At 41.0% G+C, this 19,696-nt stretch overlaps 1 protein-coding gene across 2 annotated transcripts in view; it reads left to right on the top strand.

The window, feature by feature from the left end:
- RSPRY1 (ring finger and SPRY domain containing 1) overlaps window positions 1–19,696 on the top strand; it is a 59,697-nt gene that overhangs the window by 628 nt on the left and 39,373 nt on the right. Inside the window, exons 1-2 of one of the 2 annotated variants that reach the window (XM_044987088.1) lie at window positions 12,386–12,469; window positions 17,043–17,537. In XM_044987088.1, coding sequence (XP_044843023.1) covers window positions 17,191–17,537 — 347 coding nt within the window. In that variant the 5' untranslated portion in view covers window positions 12,386–12,469; window positions 17,043–17,190. Of the gene's footprint in view, window positions 1–12,385; window positions 12,470–17,042; window positions 17,538–19,696 lie in introns of those variants that run through there. The other variant, XM_044987087.1, reaches the window with a different exon arrangement.

The raw sequence follows: 19,696 nt of genomic DNA, 5'->3' as shown, positions 1-19,696 counted from the left end.
TCTGTGTGTGCGGGGCGGGAATGTGGGGGGGTTTCTCGGGGGTGGGGGATCTGTGTGTGCGGGGCGGGAATTTAGGGGGGGGTCTCGTTAGCAACGGGCCTGGCCCCTGTTACATGGGGGGCACCGGGCTGTAGAAGAGAGAGAGGATTGGAGACCGGTTTCCCTCCCCCCACTCCCCGCAGGTGAACGGCGTGCGGGAGATGCAATAGGTCCGTTTGCCTGGAGGTTGTTCTGGGTTCCCGTTTCGCCTCGTGCTGGCTGGGCTCAGCGCTGCTGGTTCGTGGGGCATGCTGCAGGTGTCTGTTTTGACTAGGGAAAGGGGTGTGTGAAAGATCAGAGATGCGTCCTGTGCAACCCTGATTTGCATTTACTCTCAGAAAGTCACGGTTGTAAATGCGTAGGCTCTGCCACTGCCTTAGTATGCGCAGTTGTCTTATTTCTAACAATGGAAGTAAGGGTAGGTGGATTGTTGCATAGAAGTTGGACGTCCTCTTGTTTGCAGACACCTCATCCTGTCTCTCCCATAACTTGTAGTGAGTGCACTTAGGTATGGTCGTATCTAACGTGCGAGGGTTGCTGTGTTCTGGATTTCTGGTCCTGTTATAGATGCATACTTTGCAGTATTTGTAAAAGAATGCTCTGAAGTAGAATAGAAGGTGGATTGACATAAAGGTAATGGAGTGCCACATATAGCCAGAAGAACAGGAGTACTTGTGGCACCTTAGAGGCTAACAAATTTATTTCAGCATAAGCTTTTGTGAGCTACAGCTCACTTCTTCAGATGCATAGAATGGAACACACAGACAGGAGATATTTATACATACAGAGAACATGAAAAGGTGGAAGTATGCATACCAGCAGGAAGAGTCTAATCAATTGAGATTCATGCTGAAATAAATTTGTTAGTCTCTAAGGTGCCACAAGTACTCCTGTTCTTTTTGCGGATACAGACTAACACGGCTGCTACTCTGAAACATATGGCCAGAGGGTCTTGGTATTATACATGCAATTGTATCTAAATCGAGGGTAGATCTTGCTGTCCTCTCTCAGGCAGAAGTCAGAGAGACTGCTTGTGTGAGGAAAATGAGCAGGAGCAATGTCTATATTTAAAAAAAAAAAAAGTGAGCCCAACAATATTTTGGGGCTGTATCCTTACTCCGTTTAGTAATCCTTACTCGTGCAAGTAGTCCTGTTGCTTCCAGTGGGACAACTTGCATGACTAAAGTTGTGTGTGTTCATATGCTATTAAAACAAATGAAAAAAGGACCCTTTACTTTTTTGTTTTTAGTAGCATATGACATCAAGGCCCTGACTCTGCAAGCACTCAAAACCATATTTAACCTTATTCACGCTAACAGTGCTTAAACGTAGAAGTGTATTGTAGTGCCTTGGTGAATTGGATGCCAAAGTGAATAGGCTATTTTTTAAGTGATGCAGCCTATAAAAGTGAACTTAAAAATGAAGATAGAACTTGCCAAAAAAATCCACAAACCAGGCTGCAGGTGACATCAAGCACAGGAATAAATGTTAACTTATTAACAGCATCATAGACTTACTTCCTGGTTCACAAAAAAGCCATAATACATTGGGTTGCAATGAGTTCTCTGTTATTTATAATATAATACAGGATTCCTTCTGGGAGCCAGACAAAGCCAGAAGGATTTCAAGAGATTCTCCCATTGATTTAAAAAAAATAGAGAGAGAGAGAGACTCTAAAGTCAGAAGCTTTTTAAATAGTGTGTGGCCCACTCTCTAGCTAAATATAAAACAAATTTTCTTGCCTGTGTTACAGAGAACATCTTCATAAACTGACTAAAAAATTCAAGATAATTTTTTTTTACTACTATTTTACTTTTTGTATTTCTCTTAGCTTGGAAAATTACAATGAACTAGTCAGTTTAATCTTTTCTATTAACATGCTACCACCATTCTACATTAATTGCAAATGTTACATACAGAGGGTCTTTTCTGAAGACTTCTGTTAATCATGGAAACATTTCAAATTGGGCTTGAGGGTTTTTTTATGGTTTTCTTTTTTTTTGGTTTGTTTTGTTGGGGTTTTTTTTTTGTTAAGATGTTTTGTTTTTTTAACAAAACTTAAATCTTGAGCCATATTTCAACTTGTGTATATATATTCTATACCCATCACAGCCTTATTAGTTGGTATACATGCAGATTAATTGTTTTTATTTTGCTTTTAAAGATTTTTTTTTTTTCTTAGCAGCTATACCTTTGGTGTGGGTGTGTGGTAATAAATAGAATGGGACACATTGAAAGGTAATCTGGAAAGAAGAAAAGTGTGCAGTTTCCTCCTTCCCCTGCTGCTTTGTGATGTTTGGAGAAGACTAGAAATAAATACATTATTTATTTATTTTGAAGTCTTTACATGAGCTGTTCGGTTCTTGTCTTGTTCACCTTGGAAGTCTCTGGTCACTGGAGAAGTAGTGATTTATAAGAGACTGAAAAGTGATCAATAGAGGGAGGGGAAGGGACTCTTAGTCTCCGTTCAAAACTCTTATTTTTAATACCTAACTCCAGTGTTGAAAAAACACTTTGGAGAAATAATATCTTTGTTAGATCTTTAATGCTGCAACCGCCGCCTCTTTTAAATGTAGAGAGAGAGAGAGCTCATGAGATGGGACATCTTCTGAGATTCCCGAGAAGTCCTCCAGGGAAAACCAGAAGAGACTATGACTGATCATTTCAGGATTTAAAAAAAGGAGATGGAGGTGAACAGCAGAGTCCCTCAAGGTTCTCTGCTGAGACCTGTGCTGTCCATATTCATTAATGATCTGGAAACGGGCTGAATTGTGAAGAGGCAAAGTTCGCAGACAATACAAAATTATGACAGGTCGTTAAACAGACAATGAGGAGTTACAGAAGGATCTCACAAAACTGGGTGAGTGGGTAACAGAATGGCTGATAAAATTCAGTGTTGATAAGTACAAAGAAGTGCACACTGGGAAAAATTATCCCAACTATACGTGTACAATAATGTGTTCTAAATTAGCTGTTACCATCCATGCAAGAGATCTTCAAGTCATCATGGCTAGTTCTCTGGAAACCTGCTCAATGCACAGCAGTCGTTAAAAAGGCTAACAGCATATTAGGCGCTCTTAGGAAAGATATAGATAAGACCGTAAATATCATCATGCCACTATATAAATCCATGATATGTCCACACCTTGAATACTGTGTCCAGTTCTGGTTGCCCCGTCTCAAAAAGGATAGAGTGGAAATGGAAAAGGTTGAGAGAAGGGCAACAAAGACGATCATGGATATGGAATAGCCTCTTCTCACATGGAAGCTGTAACGATTAGGGCTGTTCGTCTTAGTTGAATGGGGGCGGGGGGGAATATGATTGAGGTCTATAAATTCATGAGTGGCGTGAGCAAAGTGAATAGAGAAGTATTATTTATCCTTTCACACAACATAAAAACCTGAGGTCAGCCAATGAAATTTAATAGGCAGCAGATTTAATACAAACAAGAGGAAGTACTTTTTCACACGATGTACAACTAACCTATGGAACTCATTGTCATGGGATGTTGTGATGGCCAGAATTATAACTGGGTTCAGAAAGCACTGGATAAGTTCATGACAGATAGCTACGGTGATTGGGGTGACGCTGAACATCTGACTACCAGAAGACAGTGTGGATCAGTCCATAATTGCCCTGTTGTGTGTACACACCCTGATGCACTGGTACAGGCCACTGCTAGAGACAATATACTGGGCCAGATGGACCAGGGTCTGACCCAGTATGGCAGCCAAGTTCTTGTGTTTGAAACTTCTTGGGGTGGGGGAGAAACTCAGGCCTTGTCTTCTTTATACATCATATTACATAAAATGGGCAGAAATCTAGTGTGTGGGGGTTATAAATAATTTGCAGGCCACCTTTTATACAGCAGGAGTTTTTATTATTTATATTACAGTAGTATGTAGAGGCCCCAGCCAAGATCAGGGCTCCCCACTACGGTAGCTTCTATATATAGCCATAGCAAGAGAGTCTGAGAGGGTCCCTGGCCTGAAGAGTTTACATAGACCAACACAAAGGATGGGAGAAAAGAAGTCGTTATTGCCATTTTACAGATCGGGAACTGAGGCAGAGAGAGTTCAAGTGACTTGCCCAAGGTCACATAGGTAGTCTGTGGCAGAGCCCACTCCTTAACAAGACCATCCTTCCTCTCAAGACATTTTAAGATATTCCCCTTGAATTAACAGGAGATCGAAATTCTTCTGATGTCCTTCTTCTGAGCCAGTAGTCAGTTTTCCTATTGTTGAAGAATGTAGTTGGTAATTATGCTCTACCCCATTCCCCAATTTTGTCACTTCAGTGTTTGTTTTGCAGGACTAAGACTGGAGGTCCTAGACATTATCTACGTTCTGTGTTTAGGCAATTGTCTGACGACTTACAGTGCAAACTTCTAACTGAGCCAGCACTGAATTTCTTTCAACAGTGTTAGCAAAATGTTTCACACATCCAAAACTGTTTCAGCATATTTTATGCATCCATAATACATTAGTCATACTACCTAACTGGGGAATTACCATTGTTATACTGTAGATCATAACGTGATTCACAGGGGTATGGCATGTATTTTTCTTGGTACAAATCCTTTCAACTCTCATTTTAAGTAGATTTCCTTGTAATAAAATTAAAAGCTACTTCAATAAGATATTGCTTTATTATTTTAAAAAGTTACTACAGTACCAATAGAAAAACCTCTCCTCTGGGTTTTAATACATGGAGAGAATGTTGAATGAAGAATTGTAGTGTTTTTTGTTTTTTTTTCAACTAGACAAGTTTTAAAAATAGTCCATTTAGAAAGAATAAATATGTAATCCACTCTTTTACTCAAATTTACAACCTCTAATATTTGGTACCTGCGGGAAAGATTATCCCAAACCCCCAATTGTTTTTCCTCCTTCAATTGAATGTCAGCTGCAACTTATCACAATCTTTCTATGAACTTTTTTCTCACTCACAGGAGTAAGTTCCTCTATTGCTGGCCAACTCTGAAACTTTAACCTTTCTGTTTCTTAGTGTGTCTGCATCTCTCTTGCTCATAGGACTGGGGTTTGCTGTATTTCCTGTCACTGTTGCGTATTTCTGAAACATAGGTGTGTCCTTCTCTCTGCATCTCTTCAGACAAGGGCTGAGCCAAAACACTTTCCCACTACCCCATCGTGCTGGACGTGATTCATCCTTGCAGTTGTCATGAAACCTTCATGTTCCCATAATCCTTCCCACTTATAAAGGAACCTGATTTTAAAAATGTGTTTCTGTCATTACAGCCTAACTCAAAAATATTTACTCAAAAGAGAAGCCAGCTTTTACCCCTCTGCTGTATCTGAAAGTTAGTTTTTTGGAAGCAGTGTCCTGTTTTATCAGGATTCATGTTGAATAGCCTGGTAATGCTGGAGTGTGTCGACAGGAGAACTAGGTGTGATGAAGTGGGACTGTCGGCTCTTTGAGCTCAGATCAAGGGTAGTAAACGCTAACATCCCCCCACAACCTGTATGTTACCCCCAATGACACAATAACTGACGCTTTAAACACTTTGTATCGTTTATTCTAAATATTCTCTAATAAAATTTAAATCTGTTCTTATCAGTTTCCTCTGAATACTGTGTGGATGTCTCAGTTTCCCCTATGCATTTCTTAAGCCTCCAGTGTGCATAACTGGCTGACACTCTGTATCCTGGCAACAAATGGCTGGGGCCCTTCCCCCTGCAAGGGACTAGCTAAAGGTGAACAAAGAGATCAGGTGACCTCCTGGTCTGGGAAAGACACAAAGGCCAGAAAGGAGGGGCTGGAGGGTTTTTTCCAGTTTGGAGCTAGCTGGGGATGAGGAGTGAGTGCAAATGTGGGTGTCTGGCTCGCTGGCCCCCAAGGATGGACCCGGCTGAGGGGTCCTGTTCTCTGTACCTACAAGCTCTGGTTTAGACTATGTTCCTGTCATCTAATAAACCTCTGTTTTACTGGCTGGCTAAGAGTCACGTCTGACTGTGAAGTGGGGGTGCAGGACCCTGTGGCTTCCCCAGGACCCCGCCTGAGCAGACTCGCTGTGGGAAGTGCATGGAGGGGGCATATGCTGAATGCTCCAAGGTCAGACCCAGGAAGGTGAAGCCATGTGATCTTCTTGCCCTGAAGACAGTCTGCTCCAAGGGAGAGGAGGCTCCCCAAAGTCCTGACTGGCTTTGTGGGAAGCAGTTCCAGAGCATCGCCTGGGGACTCCGTGACACTGGGTTAGCTCTTTAAACATTCTATCACACAGAGAGGACAATACCATCCAAATATTAAGTAACACTAGCACAAGAAGAGAAGCAATCTCTTCCTCCCAAGATAATGAGAGCCAGGAGGCCTAAATATTTGGTAAAACCTTTGGGAGAGAACAGTGACAGAACAGTCTCGCGCTTTTTAAAATTATATTTTGGTAGCCCTGGGGACTGACATCCTTCATTTATCTGTGCACAAGATACAGCATGGGCGTGAAAGACACCGAAAGCAATTGTCCTGCTCTGCTCTGCTCTGCTCTGCTCTGGTGAGACTTTGGCTGCAGTACATTATCCAGTTCTGGGCGCCACACTTTAAGAAAGCTGTGGGCAAATTGGAGAATGTCCAGCAGAGTGCAACAAAAATGATCAAAGGTTTGCAAAACCTGACCTGTGAGGAATGGTTGAAAAAACTGGGCATGTTTAGTCTTGAGAAAATAAGACTGCAAGGGTACCTGTTAAGCCTTCAAATATGTTAAGGGTTGTTATAAAGAGGATGCACTTGTTCTCCATGTCCACTGAAGGTAGCACAAGAAGTAATCAGATTAATCTATAGCAAGGGAAATGTAGGTTAGATGTTAGTAAAAATGTTCTAACTATAAGGATAGATAAGCACTGGAACAGGCTTCCAAGGGACATTGTGGAGTCCCCATCGTTGGATGTTTTTTAAAACACCTGTCAGGGATGGTCCAGATATAGTAGGTGCTACCTCAGTGCAGGAGGGTGACGTAGATGACCTCTTGAGGTCCCTTCCAGCCCTACATGTTCATGATTTAGCCACACACAATATATACAGTCAGCAGTGATAGGACAAGATTTCCCCACACTGCCCCACCAATGAATGTCAACCCTGACCTGGCATAATATCAGTAAAACCAACTTAAAACAAGAAATTGGAATGACCACCATATGCACAAAACATTACAGTCTCATACCCTCAACTTCCTCCTTTTACTTCTCTCTTGATTGCTGACTTCTCTCCCTATCATGTCTAATGTGAGACCAGTTCTCTCAGCTCCTACTCACTCCCGACTTCAGTGGGATTACTCATGAGAAAGGTTTGAAGGATTTTAAACCCCAATATTGCAGTGAACTCTGCATAACCAGATGCCTCAGCCCATGTGGAGCTCCACTGATGGGATCGAGGTCCAGAATTGTAAGTGCTATGAGCAGGGTCTAAGTCTCTTCTCTTTCTGTTAACACTAATGATACTGCTAACAGGGGATCCAGTTGTGATGGTAAATCCAATTGTGATATGGAAACTAAACCCTGACCTGCAGTGCTGGGGTTTATGAATGTTGAGGCCATGTCCTTGTAGAATTAGGGACCAGGAATATTTTTTTAAAGAAATTAAATATAAGAATTGATTAGCCAATTGTCATGGAATCTCTGAAACACGTCGCTCAGTTAGATAGAACATGCACGTTGTTCGGCATAAAATTTGGTAATCACTCTTTTTGCAATCTACGCTCTGAACACAGCTCAGCATCTATAATGGAAGCCAAACAACTTTGTTCATCTATCAGCCAAGATGTTTCTCTGCCCTGTTTTTTCTCCAATTTCAGTAGTCTTCAGAGAAGAAATGTGAACTTCAGTAAATTTTTCTTGTGTTCTTATTTTTATATAAAGAGAATATAAAGAGAATCTTTTATATAAAGAGAATATAAAGAGAATCTTCATTTTTAATGAGACCTAGTATTTTCTGTTCCAGTGCCCTCTTAGAAAACTAAGTTCTCTAGCAAGAATTGAAAATATTTTACCTTCTCAATAGAACACCAGGTTAATGCAAATCCCTTAACTTCTTGTATTCATTCAACATCCTTACGACAATTCAGACAGCCGTGACATGAAAGCTATTGTTTTACTCAACTGTTTGGGAGGGGAAAATACTGGTTATACTTAACACCATTTCTGAGTGATGAGTGGGAACTGAAACAAAAAGTGGTATAGTGTCTGAAACTGCTTTTTCTTACGTCTTTATGTATCAATTCCTCATTAGCTTGGAGTATTCTCAGCTTCATAAAAAGGGGAGGCTTTCTTTCCACCATGAGGCAATATTGTGGCTGGCTGTAACCAAATGTCTGAAGAGGTAAATCATTGATCCCTGGGCTGTATATTAGAGAAAACTAGATTGATGCCATTTCCAGCCAAGATCTTCACTAACATTCTCTCCAAGATCTTTTGGGACCAGGCCTCTTGGTAGGTTTGATATTATCAATCGTGTCAGACATGCAGTATATATACACCTGTATGGGATCACTACTGTAACCATTGCTTAATTTAGGCCCCCAGCTGGGGAAGCAAGGGGCCAATAAACTCCTGTGGCCAAGATAGGAATAGGTAGAAATAGTCATGGAATCTCCATCATTGGAGGTTTTTAAGAACGTGCTAGGCAAACACCTATCAGGGATAGTCTGGATAATAATCAGTCCTTCCTCACTGCAGGGGACTGGACTAGATGACCTGTTGAGGTCCTACATTTCTATGATGGCAGGTGGATGTGCTTTCTCAATCCATCCTTTGAATGGCCTCTGCCAACAAGATGCCACAGCTGTGGCTAAAAGCTGCTTCTCTCTCAGCTAAGTGAATTATTCTTTAGCTCAGATGGTATTTTAGGATAGTTGTTTGTTTAATAGAGGTCCCGGGAGGTTTGATTCCTTCTGCTGTCTGCAGTTCCTATATGTGCGTGACCACAGTTCATCATGTAGGCATGCAACAGGGCCTCTTTTATTTCTTTCTGTTGTAAAATGGAAAGTATCAAAGTGATGACAAAAGCATTAAAATAATTTTCCAAATGTGACTCATTCTTAACTTTCAAATTATTGCCTGTCTAACTGCTTCTGATTCTCCTCCCTCCCGCTCCAAAATTTCTTGAACCTTTCCCAAATTTGGCATTAAAAATTCTCTTTTGTTCTCAGGTCACATTTGAAATTTGAACCAGAGAGACTCTCTCTCTTTCATTTCAGAGCGTGTGAGTGAAAGAGAAATCAAGCTTAGAATGGGAAACTGCTTATAACTTTAACTATCCATAGGCAACTGCCTCTTCATAATATAGCCTAATTAATCAACTCTGGTATTTCCAAACATAAAAAAGTCTAGTTTGGCCTTTTAAAGGCTTCAGTTTTGTTCTGATTTGTACACCTTCTGTTTCATTAACCCCTATTCTTTTTGATACCGGTGCAACCCCACTGAGCACTGGTGGGATTCCCCCACTCTGCAAAAAAAAAAAAAAAGACCTCAGAGGGGAATTTGGTCTACAATCTTGGGATTGCCTTGAATGTAGGCTAGTGGGTTTTGGCTTGATTTTCAAGCACTGCCGTTTAAGTACAATAGTTGTTGTTGTTAAGTGTTTTAATTATTGCCGTCTAATGTTTATTTGTGGCACTTGGAAAGTGTACCACTTCTCCCTTTTTTGTTTGTTTTCAGTGAAATTGAGCAACATTGCAAGGCTTACTAAATTTTACTTGAGCCTAGTCCTCCCCAGAAAACTTTACTGGTTTAACTATGCCAGTATAATTAGGAAGGCTTGCCCGTTTAGTTTAGAGACCGTTTTATTTATAAAAATGCTTATACTGGTATACCTTATGCTGGTTCTCTGACTAGCATGAGCAATTCTGATATATTCCCTTATATAAATCAAAACTACATCTACACTTATTAACATTTACTGTATTGTGGTAGTTCCTAGGATCAGGACCCCGCCCCCCCGAGCACTGCTTTACCACGTTATATCCAAATTTGTGTTATATCAGGTGAAATTATATCGAGGTAGCGGTGTGAGACAACAGGTGCAGACAGACAGTATTGGTCAGCGTGGTAGGCAGTGGTCTCTGCACACCAGCAGCCTACCTGTTAAGTGGTTTTGGTTTGTTTTGTAAACATTATGGGAAATGAGAATTTTGAGGAGCGATTTGAAGGTGAAATGAGAGAACTTTGCAGATGTTTATGGGGAGTGCCTCCCAAGTGTGTAGGGCAGCGTGGGAGAAAGTACAAAGGTATTTGAAAGTTTAACAAGTGGGCAGTAGACCAGCATCATTGGCTGATTGCAGGAACCATTGAAAGCCTGATAAGGAATGAGAGAGGATAGGGTGAGGAATTGGCTTTGTGTAGCCTTGAAAGTGAGTACAAGCAGTTTGATGCAATAGAGAAGGGGGAGCCAGTGGTGAGATTTAAAGAAAGGGGTGACATAGTCGAAGCAACAGGTTATGAAATTGACCTTTTGCAGCAGCGTTCTGAGCACTATAGCCTGATCCAAGGAAGTATTTAAGCAGGTGTGCTCAGCATCTTGCAGGATCAAAGCCCTAATTGCATAAATTTGGATATGGCTTTAAGGAACCAAAAGATAATGGATTTAGGGATTTTCTTTCCCTTCTCAATTCTTAATGGGTTATGTTCAACTCTGGTGTATTTAATTAAGTAACTCCACTGACTTCATTGAGTTTAAGATTGAACTTGAATGGTCTTTAAAAACTTTCAACATATACAGTTTAAAGAGACAAGGTGGGTGAGGTAATGTATTTTATTGGTGAGAGACAAGCTTGAAAGCTTTCTGATATCCTGGGACCAACATGGGTACAGCTATGCTACATACATCATGTATAATTGACATTCCTGTTCTGTTAGGATTAAGGTGACAAAATCCTTTTTGAAACCGATGAGCATCTGCTACTTAAAACTATTAGTCCAGTTTGGGGAAGAGAGAGGGGGAGTTGAGAAGGGATGTTGTCGTGTTAATGACCATAAAAACAGATCTGTGCTTAGTTCTGAGCATATTGACCTTTTTAGTATCCGTTGGTAATGGTTGAATTTTAGTTTTTGTATTGTAAAGTGATTACAGTAGAACCTCAGAGTTACGAACGGCTTGGGACTAGAGGTTGTTCGTAACCCTGAACAAAACATTGTGGTTGATCTTTCAGCTTACAACTGAACATTGAGGTAATACAACTTTGAAACTTTACAGAAGAAAAATGCTTTTAACCATCTTAATTTTAAATGAAACCAGCACAGAAACAGTTTCTTACCATGTCAAATCTTTCTCTTTAGTTTTTAGTAGTTTACATTTAACACAGTATTGTGCTGTACTGTATTTGCCTTTTTTGTCTCTGCTGCTGCCTGATTGTGTAGTTCCGGTTCTAAATGAGGGGTGTGGTTGACGGACAGTTCACAACTCTGGTGTTCATAACTCCGGGGTTCTACTGTACAAGTCATCCTGTAAAACTAATAGCGGGGCTTTGATGAATAATAGTGCATTATACTAATTTCCAACAGGGAAGACAATTTTGAGATTGGAGGAATAAGCCAAGTATTTAATAGTTATTTGCAAGGGTCTGAACTCAAGTAGGTTTCTTAAAAAGTGTCTAATGATTATGTACTTTTTTTATTTATTACATGAAGCAATATTAAATTTATACTCCGATTTAAACATTATGCTATAATGAGACACTGAGCATGAATGTCACATTTACTTTTCATGTCTGTAGAAATTACTTTCTCAGACATATATATTATTATATTGATAATTTTAGTCAAGGTATTTTAATTAATGGAACATATTCAGCTGAAAACATGTTGTAAAGAAATTTCTTTATGTTCTTAGAAATATGTTAAACTAAAGAGAATTTTTTAAATCCATTTTTGTTTATTTTTTTGATTTCTCTTGACATATACAATGGAAAATCAGTGAAGTCAATTTTACTTCCGGGTTCTTAGTGCTGCAAGGTTTGGGTTGTAAACAGTGTAGGTAGAGGTCTTTAAGTATTTTTATTTTTGTTTTAATTGTGGAAACATTTCTATTGGTTTCCTGTCTTATAAAGAATTAGTTTGTTTGTTAAACAAAGCTTACATTTTGGGCCAAATTTGACCATGATCCTTTAGTTTTAGTTCCCTCACTTTCTTTAGCCTTATCAGGGTTTTTTCCTTTTTTAGGGTAATAATTCGACTGTTGCTTAAATATGAGTTTTCAGTTCTAAGGGGATTTGTTTTATTTTCATACAAACTCTCAATTGGTGAGTGGTCCAAAATTGGACAAGAACAAAACCAATAGTTTTTTCTAATTGCAAACTTGTTTTCTATTTTCTATGGCAGAACTGCACTCAGCTGGGTTTGGGAAAACCAGTGAAGTCCTCTTTACTATAGTGCTGTAGTTTGGTATCTTGGAAGCCCTTGTCCACCTTCCCTTTCTGACGTGAAGGTCTGTACAGCATACCTCTAGCATGAATTCCTGTCTGTACTTTACTTCCTTTATGTTAGACTTTTTGACACTTTTTATCTTCCATGGCCATGTGCGCTTCAGAATGTGTGTACTTCCTTGTATGCATGGGAGACAATGTTGCATTATGTCCCCAGGATAGATCATACTCTTCTATGCCATTCCAGTCATTTGATTCCACGCCTCCATTGCCAAACGAGTCAGTTGTATTTATGTAATAAAACTGCTTGTGCCTTTCATTTGTTCCCCTTTTTTGTCTCTACTGCTCTGAGATGTTTCAAAGCAGTTTTAATTGTTCTTTTGTCCCTTTGTTCTACCCTGCGTCTGTCCCTAAAGTTCCAATTTAATACTCTGTGTTCAGTCCTCCTTTTCTTTTCAGCAGCAAAATTGACTTAGTTGGAATGGCCACCCTCAGCTTGATACTGAAGTCATTGTTCATAGTAGCCTTGCAAAACTTGTAATGAGAATGTACTAGACCAGGCACAAAGTCTACTCCATTACCTATTACTATGACAGAGCTTAAACAAACAAACAAAGTCTTTCATGCCCTTTAAAACAAATACTTCATTTACTTGTCAATTTACTGCCCCTGGGAAAGTGGAATTTTACAAGGCCGGTTTATCGACTGCTCAGTTTACAATTACATATAAAACTGTTTGTCATTTTGGTTTGATTCTGCTCATGGCTTGAAATTGCACTTCCTAATTGCAAGTGATCTTGATACACAGATGAGCGCAGCCCTGCACAGCAACACTGTGACAGGAAGTAGAACGAAAGGCTGAGGGAACTGGGATTGTTTAGTCTGCAGAAGAGAAGAATGAGGGGGGATTTGATAGCTGCTTTCAACTACCTGAAAGGGGGTTCCAAAGAGGATGGATCTAGACTGTTCTCAGTGGTAGAAGATGACAGAACAAGGAGCAATGGTCTCAAGTTGCAGAGGGGGAGGTTTAGGCTGGATATTAGGAAAAACTTTTTCACTAGTAGGGTGGTGAAGAACTGGAATGGGTTACCTAGGGAGGTAGTGGAATCTCCTTCCTTAAAGGTTTTTACGGTCAGGCTTGACAAAGCCCTGGCTGGGATGATTTAGTTGGGTTTGGTCCTGCTTTGAGCAGGGGGTTGGACTAGATGACCTCCTGAGGTCCCTTCCAACCCTGAGATTCTATGATTTGCAGAAGTTTCATTCTGCTTGACCAACTTCTATTGGGCAGAGTGAGGCCTTTTTGTCAATGGTACTCTTTTGTGTCATGTGTAGCTATTTCACACAGAGACTGATGCTTCCCTTCCCCTCTCAGCAACCAGTAATTTGGGAGAGGAAAGTTCCCCACCCCATGTTCTGTTTCAGAGTCCCAAGGTTGTGAAAGCAAAGAGTTCCCCTTAAGGGCCTCTAAGGAGTCTAAGCATACACCAACAAGGATCAGCTTTTGCTGATAGGTTTAGTCCTAAGGCTACTAGCTGGTTCACTTTTGGAGCCCTGAGTGGCATGTCTATTTTTTTGATAAGCACAGCACAATCTCTTGCCTGGAGCTGGGAATTCTCTATTACCTCAGCCATCAGGAAAACCACCTCCTTTCTTGGCAACGTATCTTCCAAGTGAATCATTCTTTCCAAACCACACATGTGCGCTGTGGCTCATCCCAAACCTGGGATCACTCCTTCTTAAAGTGCAGCTGTTGAAATCAGTGGAACAGCATAATTCACTGAGTATGAGAGAAGCCCATATGGTGCTGCTTTTCTGTGTATAACAGCTTCAGTGCCCGAAGGCGGTACGGTCCATTTCTGTTACTGTGTTCCATTATGGAGCCCAACTGTTCTGGAAACAGTTTGCTGGAACTGTATCCAAAACAGTGAAGTCATGTGTGGGACAGAGAAGCTGCAAGGACAACTGTTGGCCAGATTGTGCCTAAATAATGACTCTGCACTAATACAGATGCTATATTTAACAGGTCTGTGGTGAGGTAGGATTTAAATATCCTCTCACTCTCCCCGTTCATTAGCTCCCCAGCACATGGTTTATTGGACTTAATTCATTGATTAGCATCACTCCAGCACTAGATTTTTCTTTGTTTTGTTATATAAATGAAACCACTTGGATTAAGACTCGATAAAACTGTTTGATCTCAAAATTCCCACCAAAGACAGATTGCTTGGTCACCACGAGACCCAACCATGTACCAAAAAATAATGTTAGGACCTGATCCTAAGAGATGCTAAATACCTACAATTCCTGTTCTCTTGGGTGGCAATTGCTGATTCTCAGTGACTCTTGGGGCCGGGCCCTTATTAAGTAAATATCATTTGTCTAAAATAAGAACTCCTATGAAAATATTTATATATAGGAAGACTAAACAGCTAGTTCACTGTGAAGTCTGTTGTCTGTCTATATAGACAGCTGATATGGAACTTAATATTTGTGTTCCCACAGCCTCTTTTGAAGGGTAAATACAGGGTCTGATCTGCAGTGGTTCTAAATACCCAACTCCTGCTGAGGATCAGTTTCCAAAGTGCACTTGCTCTTGTTTTTATTGATTGTGCTAAACAGTGTCTCTATGAGGGGGGAGATGCTTTTTGTCAATACCTTTTTATTTCAAAACAATGGGATGGGATGGATGTATATTAAAATAAATAAATGAAGCAACCTGGACCTTGTATATAAACATTGCACCCTTTTCATCCTAAAGCCTGCAAGAAGAGGAAAGAACATTTGGAGTGAATGTAAGGAGAACTCCATGAGGCTTATCTCATAGCTGCCACCACATGGTGCTTATAGGAGAGGGTTTGTGTGGCTCACCCCCCAAATTGCAGTGTCTGTTTTCCTCATATCTCCTATCTCCAATCCTGAAGATCTGTAATTTGGCCCCCTTGTGCATGTGCATTGTGATACAGTCTTTAATTACATTACTAACTTTTGACTGCTTGACTTTGTGACCTTAGTCTTTTAACGTGGTTGTCATTGGCTGCCCTTTCCCAAGAGAAGTCGGCACAGTGCAATAAGACTTAACGTTTCTCACCGCTGTGTTAATATTGTCCTAGCAGAAATGCACTCTGGATTGGAGTGAAGAGCACATCACACAGTGTATGCGGAGTGAGGGAGGGAAGGGAGTGTGTGACTGATTTTAGGTAACTTTTTATATCCACTTTCATGTGGCTCCTCTAAAGACTGCAGGGAAAGTTTCTCAAAGATAGACAGGACCTTGGGTTTACGGTTTCATCTGGAAGACCCACAACATCAAACCACTTGGTGCTCAATGTCGGCTGAGCAAAGTGAGCTCCTACTCTCAGCTCGATGGCATTTCTGTGTCTGTAACACAGTGCATGTTGAATGCCACATCCAATGTCAAATTTTTAAGGAATGTTCTAGACATCAATGGGTAGATCCCTGGGGGGAGGATGGGGAAATGGAGGACACACAGAGCCCCTTGCATTTGTTTAGTCCCAACAGCTTCACCTCCATAATGGTCTCTGGGGCAAAGAACCAGCTGATAAAAGCCGTTAACACCTTGCAGCATAATAATACCGCTATCTCCATTCTGTCTGTTCTCCCAGTACAGTTCAGATGATAGGCCATTCAGAGAGTCAATCTCCCAGACCGAAAGACCAGAAATAAGGGGCTGGCACACAACTCCAGGCATATGGGGATTGCGGAGGGGGGGGAATCGGGAACAGTAGTGTGGGGGAGAATGACATGGAGCTCTTGCCTTGAGGTGAAGGGGGGGCACACTTAGCCTCTGACACCTTCCATGTGCTTCCCTGACATCAGGGAGGAGGTGTCCGGGGGCAGGGACTCCCTGAAATAGGGAGGGGTAGGAGGGTGGGCACGCATGGAGCTTGTGGGGGGAGGTGGAGGGATGCAGGGAGTCCCTGGGGTGTGCAATGTGTTTGACCTCCAGAAGCAACACATTGTGTGATACTCTAGCCCAGGGATTGGCAACCTTTGGCACGCGGCCCCTCAGGGTAAGCACCCTGGTGGGCTGGGCTGGTTTGTTTACCTGCCGCATCCGCAGATTCGGCCGATTGCAGCTCCCACTGGCCGCAGTTCGCTGCTCCAGGCCAGTGGGGGCTGCGGGAAGCGGCACGGGCAAGGGATGTGCTGGCTGCCACTTTCCGCAACCCCCATTGGCCTGGAGCAGTGAACCGCAGCCAGTGGGAGCTGCGATCAGCCAAACCTGTGGACGTGGCAGGTAAACAAACCGTCCCACCAGGCTGCTTACCCAGGCAAGCCGCGTGCCAGAGGTTGCCGATCCCTGCTCTAGCCTAAAAGATTATGGGCTGTTTTCTGCCAGAATTTCAACATGTGCTTCCACATGTTGAGTTGTTTAAAACTTGCCCAGTTTGCACACCAGCATTACTTGCGCACCAAATTCCCAGGCATTTCAGTGGGAGTTCTGGGTACACAAAAATGTCAAGATGTGCGCCAGATACAAACTAACACCATCCAGGTATCTTCAAGCTAATTGTTTACTTTGCTGTTGAAGGAGGAACTTTAAGACTTGCTTATTACTCAACAAATTTATTGAAACATTATTGACTTCCATTTTTCTTTCTTTTTTCCCTCCAGATGTGCTTCTGGATAACAATGCATATTTTAATTGATGATGTCGGAAGCTAAATCTACAATTCCCCATTCATTCCAGCTTATTAGCAACACACAAAATGCAAAGACCACAATTCAGGATCACAAAAACATTACTCTTAAATCTTTCTAGATGATTGTAGTTGCTCTGATTGTGTTCTACGCTAGCAGAAGCCTTCTGCAAGGTTTACTGCTGACTCTAGAGCAGCACGTCCCCTGCATACTGGGAACTTTGGGTGCTAGCAACATGGGCAACTCTTGTGTTTGTCGAGATGATAGTGGTGTGGAAGACAACGTAGAATCCCAGAATCAACAAACACAGAATAGTAGAGTACCAGTACCTGAAGCAAGAAGCCATCCAAGGGACCCTGTAAGGCCACCCAGGAGGGGGCGAGGACCACATGAACCAAGAAGGAAAAAACAGAATGTGGATGGACTAGTGCTTGACACGCTGGCAGTAATACGGACGCTGGTAGATAAGTAAGTACCTCCAAAAGGATCACTCAGTATTAATGAAAACTGTTCCATTGAAAACTTTGATGCTAAAGATTAAAGAGATCTCTTACTCAGAAACCACCAAGAGCATGCATGAAATTAATATTTTTAAAATAAGAGGGAAGGTTATTTGTCTCCAAAGATCAATTGCATTGGAAGAATTTTGTTTACTTGTATATACTTCTCTCTGGAAATGGCTAAACAAACCTATAGAGAGATGGCTTTCATCTTCATTAGATATGTGTGTACTCTTCCAGGTGGCAAATCTAATTTCTTATTCTTAAAGCCAGCACACTATAATTGTTCATATGGTGAGCCAAGTGCTGCACTTATTGCATGCTCAGAGCACCCATTGTGGTGGTTTTGGATACACAAGGATCACAGGATCTGTCCCTGGTTTTGATGGTTATGCTGTTGCTTTTCATAAATATTTAAAATGGCCTCAAGTGTTTGTTTATCATTATTTGGATTGGATAAAAGTGTGGATTGGAGAGCCCAAAACAGGAGGAAACTGTTACCGATGTCAGTTGCACTTCGGTCTGAGCTTAAACTGGATAAATCTCAAGATAATGAGCTTTGATTCATGCATCTGCATGGGCACTCTGGAACGTGTCTGCTGGAGGAATCTGTCGTTCTGCTGGAGGGTGCTGTAAATGGGCATGTGAGGTCAGAGTTGCCTTGACGTTTATATTTTTTTATAAAAACATTAAAAGGACACCTTCAGCTGGAATTTTACCTACTAGTGTTACAAGCAACACCTATGAGGTGTTATAAATGAAAGCTATTGAAATGTATATTTTTCTCATCTCCCCCTCCCCCATTTATTTACTTTATGAATTTGACACCACCTTATGGCTACTTAACTCGGTGTGGATCTTTCCCTCAGCAACATGGGAAAGAAGAACACATACAAAAACAGAAAAATATGATTATAAACTTCTGTGGTTTAGTAAATTTTGGGGGGAGGGGTTGTTTTGTTGGAGTGCTGACTCACTTCCTTGTTTTCTGTTGCTAAATTGTATTGATAGCTAAAAAATACATTATTTCTTAATGTTGTTTTCCATATAATCAGTTGCTGTAGTTGCCTCAAAGATGTCATGTAATCATGAATGATGGGGAACTGTCCATAAGAAAATCCATTTATATACCATATATGTGGAAAAGTTGGAGAATCTCAGGACTAGACTTTAAGCTGATAGTGTCCCTTGAAGACCAAAAGAAATATTTCCACTGGACTTAACAAATAAATAAATAAATAAAAATGCAGCGGAATGGAAGGTTTTGTATAACATGAGACTATAGAAACAGAAACTTTCCCCTATGGTGTCTCCAGCTCAGAACAGAGTTTTATTTGGGAACCTAAAAATGAAACTTGGAGGAAACATCCGAAGAAGTGGGTATTCACCCACGAAAGCTCATGCTGCAAAACGTCTGTTAGTCTATAAGGTGCCACAGGATTCTTTGCTGCTTGGAGGAAACAGTGAAGTTGGCCAATCTCTGTCCAAGTTGAGAAAAGAGGAACCAAGTGTAAGCTAAACAGCATAAACAATAGAGGTGGATCTGAACCATGCCCACCTGGGAACCAGATGCAAGCAAGCTTCCTTTGTTCAGAAATATTCAGATGCTCTTTCAGAGTAAACATAGATTTGAAAAAAAAAAACTGTTTAGCTTTTAATTATGTGGTTTTAGTAACATATTTCAGGATATTTGTTTTCTAAAAAATTAGCTTCACGGCATTCTCTTCAAAATCCACTGTCCTGAAAAGTAATTTAAGTCCATTTAAATGGACTATTTAATTACTCCACATATGATTTACCTTTTATATCATGATCCACAAGAATGGCCATTCTTTTGCAGATTTTTAACATTAGCTTTTTAAATAAAATCCAACATTCTTTCCAAAAAACACTATAAGAAACCGGGGGGGGGGTGTTTTCGGGGTACCTCCTGTCTATACAAGAATGAAGAATTAAAAAGTGCAGTGGAGGAAGGTGGTGTTCTGCAAATGAAGTAGTGAACAAAATTATGTTGATTTTCCTTTTCATCCCAAACATGGGGAAGGGTGTATGGTGGAGGGAATGATGTTTGGAAAACTAAAATGTCTACTACAGACAAGGAAGAGTAAAACCAAAATGCTAGAAATG

This window comes from Mauremys mutica, chromosome 14 (assembly GCF_020497125.1).
Source record: "Mauremys mutica isolate MM-2020 ecotype Southern chromosome 14, ASM2049712v1, whole genome shotgun sequence".
In the NCBI taxonomy this organism is placed as follows: Eukaryota; Metazoa; Chordata; order Testudines; family Geoemydidae; genus Mauremys; species Mauremys mutica.
The sequence above is the reverse complement of the archived record's forward strand: the minus strand, read 5'-3'. Positions and strand labels throughout refer to the sequence as shown.